This window comes from Babylonia areolata, chromosome 7 (genome assembly GCF_041734735.1).
Source record: "Babylonia areolata isolate BAREFJ2019XMU chromosome 7, ASM4173473v1, whole genome shotgun sequence".
NCBI classification, from domain to species: domain Eukaryota; kingdom Metazoa; phylum Mollusca; class Gastropoda; order Neogastropoda; family Buccinidae; genus Babylonia; species Babylonia areolata.
In genome coordinates, this window is record NC_134882.1 from 38,897,861 (window position 1) to 38,907,860 (window position 10,000).

The window sequence follows — 10,000 nt, forward strand, 5'->3', positions numbered from 1 at the left end:
CCGTTGCACGGCGGGGTTGGTGTGACGAGCACCGTCACCCCTCCCCCTCCCACTCCTGACCCACCACCCGCGCTCCCGTTCCAGCTTCCAGAAGATTCAGACGTCTGTTCTTTCAGCACTGACGACGAGTTGGTGCCGCCACCACCACCACCACCACCACCGTCATCGTTTTTCACTCCTCCTGCGCCAGAAGAGCGTGTCGTTGTTGTTGTGGTGGTGGTGGTGGTGGCGGTGGTGGTGGTGGTGGCTGACACGGAATCCAAGAGCAGAGAACTGCTGAGGTCCGAAGAAGTTCCGGAAAAGGGTGAAGACGAAGACGGGTGGCCCGAAGAAGAGTTGGAGGGAAGCGTCGGGGTGGGGTGGACAGCCTGGCGTGACGATGGAGCTGGATGGTTGGAGAGATCCTCAGTGACTGTGTCGTCATTGCTATTGTCATTGTCATTACCATTGTCATTCACATCCCCAGGAGAGGAGACGTTTCTTGAAGCCATGTTCATATCCTCCAGAGCCGCGGCAGACCGAACTGTCACGGGCCGTGAAGCCTGAAGAACCGGCGGTGTCTCTGTCACTGTCCCCTCCGTCACAAACGCGGAGACGACAGCACTACGACCACTACCACTACTACTGCCATGATGCAGCAGCAGCGACGCTGTACTTGAAGCAGCAGCAACAGCAGCCGTGTGTTGTGTATGTGACACGGGGGTCGTGAGAAACTCATCCTCGTCATCCCAGGCCGGTGGCCCATTCAGCGCGCTGACCTCAGTCGCCCCGTTAGTCGAGCCTGCACGCCCGCTGACATTTGACTGAGATCCTGGCTCAAAGGACACCACCGCCGACACAGCCACCACGGCCGCTGAGTCAGAGAGGAGAGGGAGGGAGGGGGTGGGGGTGAGGACACCTCCACCACCACCACCACCACCACCACCACCTCGAGCACTTACCTCGTCCCAGTCATCACCCAAACTCGCCCCCCCTTCTTCTACCACCTCCCAAACAGGCACACGTGTGGCAGTGGCGCTCGCGCTCCTATCACCAGCACCATCATCATCATCATCATCATCATCAGGTGACGGAGGGAAAGGCGGGGAGGGGGTAACGTTCAGAGCTGTCAGACTACTGAGCAACAAAGCGTCTTCTCTGCTCCTTGTCGCCGCCACCACCACCTCCTCCACCACCGCCACGCCACCACTGCTGCCTCTCCTCACCGCTGCAACAGATTGCACGACGTCTACACTACTGCTGTTGCTGCTGGTGGTGGTGGTGGTGGTGGTGGGGTCCAAGGCGAAGCTCGACCTGACTGCGCCGCGATCTTCGACAACAATGGGAGTAGTTTTGATTTTACTGTTGCTGGTGGTGGTGTGAGGAGGAGGAAAAGAAGGAGAAGGCGGGGACGGAGAAGGAGGAAGTAAACCGCCTTGTTCCGCCCACAAGGTGGCTGTGGTGTTACTATCATTATCGTCCGCCCCTTCTGTCCCGCCGTTACTGGAGAAGAAGTCCTTGACTATTGGAGCAGTGGTGGTGGTGGGCCGGAGCGAGGTTGCTGATTTTACTTTTTCTTCTTCTTCCTCTTCGTCCTCGTACTGGTGAAGCCACGGCGTTGGACGAAAACTACTGGCGGTGGTAGGAACAGGTTGTCGGTACTCATTGAAGTTTTCTTCTGTAATAGAGGACGAGGAGGAGGAGGAGGAGGAGGAGAAGGGGGAGGAGGAGGATGGTGCCAGGTTCACAGGCAGGGATAATAATGATGATGGAGGTGGTGATGGTGGTAGTGGTAGCGGTGGTGACTGGGGATGGTGGTGGTCGTTATCATAGTCACGCTGCTGTGGGGAGGAATGGAGAGAGCCGGCGTCAGTCCACCCTCCACCCTCCACCCTCCTCTCCACCTCGCCGCCACTGCCTCTCGTGGGCACCGGAAACGGCCAAGACGTCAACTCGGTGCTGACGGTGTTTTCTGTCGCCACCAGAGCAGAGGAGAGGGGGAGGGGGAGGGACGGGGTGGGGGTGAGGGGGAGGGGGAAGGGAAGGGTGGGGGTGGGGGCCGAGTCTTCAGGGATGGGGGCGAGGTGGGGGCCGGGGATGGGCATGGGAAGGGGGAGGGAGGGAGAACGGAGGGTGGTGGGAGTGGGGATCGGGATGGGCTGGGGTCCTTTGCCGGTCAGTGTGCTGCCTTCGCTGTTGTTGTTGATGTTGTTGTTGTCGTCGTTATCGCTACTGCTGGTGGTGGTGGTGGTGGTGGTGGCTGTGTTTGCAGAGGAGGGTGCAGAGAGTTCAGGTTTTTCGGTGCCTGTCGTGCCCATAGTGTTGGTGTCAACTTTGATATTGATGTTGCTGTTATTGTTGTCGTTTCTGCTGCTGCTGCTGCTATTGTTCTTAGTTAGGTGTGTCTTGATTATCACTCTACATACTTATATCAGGAACAAAATTCAGCTAACTTCTCCCCTCTATCTCTCTCTCTCTCCAAGTCTCTCTTCGAGCTGTTAAATCAACGTTTACATCGAAACCATCGAGTAGTCAGTTCGGGGTTTGTGGGGGTGGGGTTAAACATGATAATATGATAAGTTGACACATCACAATCACGTGCATCACCAAATCACTCTGCCCTTGTTCGCTTGAGATAGGGAGTTTTTGCCGCCTGATGGCAAAAAGACCTCATTAAGGCCAGGTTGTTCAGAGCTTAGGTCTTGGTTCCGTTATTGCTGCGTTGTTCGAAAGAGTGAGCCCTGGATGTCTGCCAGGAAAGGAGAACCTGTCTGGCGTTCCAAGGAGGGAACCCCCCCCCTGCTGTCCTTTTCAACGAGCACGCTTGGTCCACACGACTTGGGCAGTCATCGGGCGGTGCACGAACCACACGGTACCACAGTATCCTGGGACCAAATTTCACGGTCCACCGGGACGGGGAATGTCAGTCAAAGGTCATGATCTTTGACACGTGCACTCACTGGTGGGGTTGATGGTCATGGTGGTGGAAGTAGTGGTGGAGGTGGAGGTGGTGGCGGTGGTGGTGGTGGTGGTGGTGACGACGACAGGAAGATGATGTAGTAGAGATGGAGGTCCGTGGCAGAGCATCATATACTGGTGGAACAGAGAAAATGGACACGTTTATTGATCACTTTTTTTTTTCTTATTCTTCTTTTTTTTTACGATGGATTTATCCATTAATCTGTCTATTCTCCTACATAATTGTGTATCTATTTTGCATGTTTCTTTCCCTTCTGTCTATTCATTAACGTATTCACAACATCAATCATTAGTTTACCTGTTAATCATGAACCGTTTTGTCTATCTACCTTATTTGTTGCATTTTGTATGTTTGTTCACTCTGTCTGCCTGTTCGTTAACTTATACATGTGTCTATCACTCAGCTTTGTTTAGTTCATTTGCCTATCTGTTTGCTTAACTTGTGTGTTTGTTCGTTCTAGTTGTCTAATCATTTATCTATCTACATTCATTCATTCATTCATTTTCTATTTGTTTTACTTTTTTTCCCCATTCCATCTATCAGCCAGCCAGCCAGCCAGTCAGACAGCTCTAGATATCCCAGTCATTCGTTTCGTCTTTTTAAACCTTTTTTTAAATTTTTTTCCAAAGGAACACACACAGAAAACGAAGCAAAACATCCTAACACTACACGGGACACTACAGATAATTCACACAACAAGAACATTTGTCAATTCTCAATACGAACATAAGCTACAACGACGGATATCGGCAACAACAACAACAACAACAACAACAACAGCAACAGCAACAAAAAGACAGAAACATGCCATCCACAAGGCAGAATCCAGCACCTCATCGTTGATTGTGTGATCGCAGTGAAGACCCTCCTCTGTCTCCCATGCACACACACCATACATTGAAATCTCGGGGGGGACAGAAGGATGAGAAAGAGAAAGGGAGGAGAGAGAGAGGGGCGGGGTGCGGGGTGCGGGGGGGGGTGGGGGGTGGGAGAAGGAAGGGAAAGGATAGGGTTGGAGATAGGTGGGGGAAGGGTGAAGGGGGTGGGAGAAGGAAGGGAAAGGATAGGGTTGGAGATAGGTGGGGGAAGGGTGAGGGGGGTGGGAGAAGGAAGGGAAAGGATAGGGTTGGAGATAGGTGGGGGAAGGGTGAGGGGGGGGGGGGGTAGCAAGAAACAAACAAACAAACAAACAAACGATTTATTCAATATAAGGCCATCGCCCCATTTGAAGGGGGGGTTAAACAAAAGTAAACAAGATATCATAGCTAAGTGTAATACATGTTGTTGACACACAAACAATTTCCGAATATGGAAATGGAGCGTGTATATGTAAATATGAAGACACCAAGAGGAAACAAAAACACAAAAAAACAAACAAACACGTCTTTGTGTTATTCTCTAAAATAGTACGTTTCAACTGAATTGTGACGGGGTCAGCAAGAAACGAAAGACAGAGAGATCTGACGAAGAGACAAGGGAGAGAAAGGGTGACAGGAGAGGAGAGGAGAACTCTGGGGAGGCAGGAGGAGGAGGGAGGGAGGGAGGGATGTGTGTCAAGGGAGATAAACAGTGCGGGGGGGGGGGGGGGGGAGAAACTGTACGCCTAACAAAACAAACCAAAAAAAAAATGGCGGTTTCCAAATGACGTGTGTGTGGGGGGAGGGGGGGGGGGGGTTGCTGTTCCCCCCCCCCCCCCCCCCCCCCCATGATATCATGTAAAACATTTCAAATCTTCGGCAAAACATACGATACGCGTTATTTTTAAAAATAAAAAGCTGTCTGGGCTGGGTTGTTTTTTTTTTTCTGGTTGTTTTTTTTTCTATGTTTTTTTTTTTTTTTCATCTCTGTGAAAAGTCAGAGAGGCGCTCAACAGAACTGTTCGTTGTATTCCTTCATGTCTGTTGGGTGGTTGTGTTTTAAAAGCCGGAGTCTCAAAATGCTTTTCCCTTCCATACTGCCATGTTGGCAGCATTCCCCCCCCCCCGCACCCACCCCCCCCCTCCAGGTCTCCCGCCCCCGCCCCCTTCCATCACCCTCCCTCAACAGTTCCTTGGAGGATTGTGGTGATGTTTTTTTTTACCAAGGCCATTGGATCGTGCTGCGAGGCCATATCAAAGCCTGTATCTTGTTACATAGCCATTCCTACGGTTTTTTCTTCTTTTTTTTTCTTCACTGATATGATGTTAGCAGGGATTCAAGGTTCCAGACAGATAAAGCATGGGAGAGGAAAAATCCCCTCCGTATTTTGTTATCATTGTAAAATTGGTTCAGTATTTTTTTTTTTTTTTTCATTACGACATCTATTTCTGCTTGCCTATAAAGTGGTAGGACAAAAAAAACAACAACAACAGTTTCAGTTTCAGTAGCTCAAGGAGGCGTCACTGCGTTCGGACAAATCCATACACGCTACACCACATCTGCCAAGCAGATGCCTGACCAGCAGCGTAACCCAACGCGCTTAGTCAGGCCTTGAGAATAACAACAACAAATAACAAACAACAACAAATAACATCAAATAGTCCGTGGGTGGGGGAGGGGGGGGGGCGCGAGGGCGTGAAGGGGTTAGTGTGTGTGTGTGTGTGTGTGTGTGTGTGTGTGTGTGTGTGTCTGTCTGTGTGACTCTGTGTCTGTGTGTGTCTCTGTGTATGTGTGTGCGCGCGAGTGTGTGTGTGTGTGTGTGTGTGTCTGTGTGCTTGTGTGCGTTCATGTGTGTTTTGTTTCTGTGTTTTTGTAAAACATTTTGAGAGGTCTGAAAGCGCTAAACAAATGAAATCAACTATTATTATTGTTGTTATCATTATCATCATCAATATTTCTCATACATAAATATACATACACATATATTGTGTCAGTGTGTCTGTGTGTGTGTACAATAACTGGTTATCGTATTGCTCAGAGATGCTGCCAAAAATAACTCTGAAAGAAAATATCCATAATTACGTGACCATTTCCAGTTGATCAATATAAATGTTCACAAGATCAGTCTTTTGCTTTACGAACTGAGGATGGCACACAGAAAAACGATCACACCTAAATAGTTCTTTTCCCGATATGTATCATGAAAATGTCTGCCCGGCTAATCTGTTGTTCTGCTGATTGAAAACGGCTCCCTGTGTGACATCAATGTGTAATAGCCGAATGGTTAAAGCGTTGGACTTTCAATCTAAGGGTCCCGGGTTCGAATCTCGGTGACGGCGCCTGGTGGGTAAAGGTTGGAGATTTTTCCGATCCCCCGGGTCAACACATGTGCAGACCTGCTAGTGCCTGAATCCCCTTCGTGTGTATACGCATGAAGATCAAACACGCACGTTAAAGATTATGTACTCCATGTCAGCGTTCGGCGGGTTATGGAAACAAGAACATACCCAGCATGCACACCCCCGAAAACGGAGTATGGCAGCCTACATGGCGGGGTAAATAAACAAAACGGTCATACACGTAAAATGTTAAATGTTACATGTTTGTCCGAGCGTGTATGTGTGCGTGCCTGAAACCTGATTGAATGACACAGGAAATGAATGATGAACGCCCAGCGGCAGCCGTCAGTCGGCTCTACCCAGGTAGGTAGCCTGTTGTGCAAAATAATGACCCCGTGTTTGTAAAACGCTTACAGCTTGGTCTCCACCGAAGATAGGCGCTATATAAGTATCCATATAAATCAATAATTTTCTATGTCAATCTGACCGCCCCTCTGACTGAAGATCACACACACTGATGAATAATCACAGGAAAGCCAACAGTAAGTGAATATTTTTCCAGCCGTGTAATAAATCGTCAGCTGCGTGTCTGAACCTGTGACTGGGAATGGCTAACACAGTGTGACAAATGACACACTGACATTTTCTGCCTGTCTGACCGACCAACCACCCCCCCTCGTCAATGACTGACAATGGCTCACATTGAAAAACCAACTGTGTGTGAATAGTTTTTCCAGCGTTGCTTGCACACACGGCGGAAGGGGGAAGGTGAGGGTGGTGGGGGTAAGGAGTGGTGTCGAGGCAGTTCCCGGGAAAGGAAATCACGCGCCGCCAGTGATTCTCTCTCTCTCTCCCTCTCTCTCTTTCTCTCTCCTTCCATCTCTCTCTCTCTCCCTCTCTCTCTCTCTCTCCCTCTCTTTCTCTCTCCCTCTCTCTCTCTCCCTCCCTCTCTCTCCCCTCTCTCTTTCTCTCTCTCCCTCCCCTTCTCTCTCTCTCTCCCTCTCTCTCTCCCTCTTTCTCTCTCTCCCTCTCTCTCTTTCTCTCCCTCTTTCTCTCCCTCTCTATTTCTCTCTCCCTCTGTCAGGGATCGTCTGTCGTCACCGGGTCCCAACAGGACGCTGTTGTCCTTAAAATGGGTGTAAATTCCTCACATACACTGGCATCTATCGGGGTCCGGGGTGTTGCTGTTATTGAGGACAAGCCCCCACTGCCCTCAAAGTGATACCAATGGCTGTCGGAATGGTGACACAGAGAGAGAGAGAGAGAGGAGCGGTCCACAGTGACAGTATCAGTCACAGACAGCGTGATGGCTAAGACTGTGTGAGTGAAAACCCCCTTTTTCAAAAAAAACGATCAGAACGAGATCGGTCATCACAACTCAACACGCATGCGCGCGCGTGCACACACAGAGAGAGAGAGAGAGAGAGAGAGAGAGAGAAAAGAAAGAAAAAGAGAGAGAGAATAAAGTGAAGGCCTTCTTTTAAAGCAATACAAAAATAACATCGGCAAAAAAGAAACAATCCTCAAAGGAACACACACATACACACACACACATTTTTAAAGCAATACAAAAATAACATCGGCAAAAAAGAAACAATCCTCAAAGGAACACACACATACACACACACACACACACACACACACACACACACACACACACACACACACACCGTACGCGCCCAATCTAACAATCTGTGGCAGTTGTTTGTTTGTTGTTGTTTTTCCTGGGGAGTGCTTGTTTCACAAGCGCAGCCGGCGTTACCTTCCTAGGAGAGGGAGTGCTTTTTTTCCCCACAGTGTCCTTTTTTCTCCCGGCAGCCTTTTTCCGGCGACACCGGCGAAGTATTGTTGTTTTGTTGTTTTTTTTTGTTTGTTTGTTTTTTGTTGTTTTTTCTGCTGTCAAAACGGAAGACGGGTCACCGGCACTTTAAAACCAGCTGCTTAATTTGGTCAGAGGGTACTCGTCAGCCTGAGAAGGCACCTCATCCAGGGGAATGATTACCTTGATTTCAAGTCAAACATCCAGCCTGAGCCAAGACTGGGGACGCTAATGATGAGTGGGTCCGTCCTTTCTTTAACATGAACACAAGATTGTTTTCTTTTGGGGGGGGTTTTGTGTGTTTTTTGTTTATTTGTTTGTTTGTTTGTTTGTTTGTTGTTTTTTAGGAGCTGACCACAGGCCAAAATGAATAAATAATTAGAAAATAAAAAAATAAAAAAATATTAAAAAAAACCCCTCTGCTGGGACTCAAGCCTACAGCCTCCAATTCGTCATTCCGCGACGCTAACCACTTCGCCACGGCGGCTGGTAACCCGAGCACATACTGACTGGCTGAGCATCAACTGTAGCTAACGAAGAGGGACGAAACTCATTCAAAAACGCCGAAGTTTATAATCGATCAGTTATCTGGGTTTTAAAAGATTTATTAATAATAAAAAAAATAATAATAAAAAAGTTGAAGGTCCCATCGCCTTTATGGGCCATCAGGGCCACCGTGTATTAATATCCGCTGTGTCCAGGGCTTGGCACAGGAAGGCAGCAGGGCCCAATCCCCTCACTTCCTCTGTCTCAACCTTCCCTAACCGAACTCAGGCATCCATTCACACGTGGGCGGACTGAGGGAAAATCGGTGTCAGTAAAGTGTATCTCCCAAAGGACGCACAACACTACGCCGAGAACGGGGTTTCGAACCCTTGGTCACTGGTCAACACTCGATCAGAAAACCAACGCCTGACCTATTCTGTTCTGCCACGAACGGCGTCAACATGGTGATCTGTGGCTTTCGTTTTAAAAGGAGGTCAAGCCGCATGCAGTAAAATAAGGCCAAATGAACACGCTTCATAGCAAAAAAAAAAAAAAAGCGTAAGACGAGACAGGGCGTAAACCTGACAAGATGGCGTCAAGAGCCTTGGCCAAAGGAATGACATAGCGCTTGTAGCTTTTAGAGGCGTTTGATTGGATAAGAGCGGACGGGGCAAGACGGGTCGTCTTTTCACTGTTAGCCGCAGAGAAATTTGGCCAAGCAGAGCAAACCGATAGGCCTAGTTTGCATCAGTTTGACATAGTACAGTATATGTATCACCAAACCAAGAGTGTTCCCTTCACACAATACTGCAAACGACCCTGAGTTTGTAAAGCGCTTAGAGCTTGGTCTCCGACAGGAGGACAGGCGCTATACAAGTATTCATATCAAATCAAATACTGTTGTTTAAAGTCAGATCATGAAGAAAGGGGGCGGGGTGGGGTGGGATGGGGTGAAGTAGATGGAGTTAAGTGTGCTTTTTGTGAGAGGTATTTAGGAGGTCATAATTATCTTTGCAGGTCATTCTTAAAATCGAAAGATTTTTGTCCTGTTAGCGGGATGGTTTGTTTTCAACGCACCTGCTGTCCTTCTAAAGAAAGGTTAGCTGCCCTGCAAAACACGGCTGTTTTCAGAGAACAAAGAAACATATGTTCTCTCTCTCTCTCTCTCTCTCTCTCTCTCTCTCTCTCGATATTACTGATAGTAGATGTTGTAGCCCATTTTTTGTGGATTTTGACTCTTTCTTTTGTACGTTATTTGACTAAATCTGATGCGGATTCAGTCACTAAATTAACATGCCACCATCTTGCTTTTATTTTCATTTTCTTTTTTTTTTCTTTTTTTTCCGTTTTTGGTCCCACAAACCATGAAATGGAACCAATGGATGCAATAATTTAGGCCACTAAAATAGGGCATTACCATATAGTGGAAAAAATATGTATATATGTATATATATATATATATATATATATATATATATATATATGAATACATATAGATATATATCTGATTTACAATCGCACATACGGACAAGCAGCCAT

General features: G+C 48.0%; 1 protein-coding gene across 4 annotated transcripts in view; it reads right to left on the bottom strand.

The window, feature by feature from the left end:
* The window catches only part of LOC143284022 (uncharacterized), a 125,724-nt gene that overhangs the window by 100,120 nt on the left and 15,604 nt on the right, over positions 1-10,000 (bottom strand). For all 4 annotated transcript variants that reach the window (XM_076590569.1, XM_076590571.1, XM_076590570.1 and 1 more), the window contains exon 2: positions 1-3,072. This exon is cut by the window's left edge and continues 71 nt beyond it. In XM_076590569.1, the coding sequence (XP_076446684.1) occupies positions 1-2,297 (2,297 nt within the window). In that variant the 5' untranslated portion in view covers positions 2,298-3,072. The remainder of the gene's footprint in view (positions 3,073-10,000) is intronic.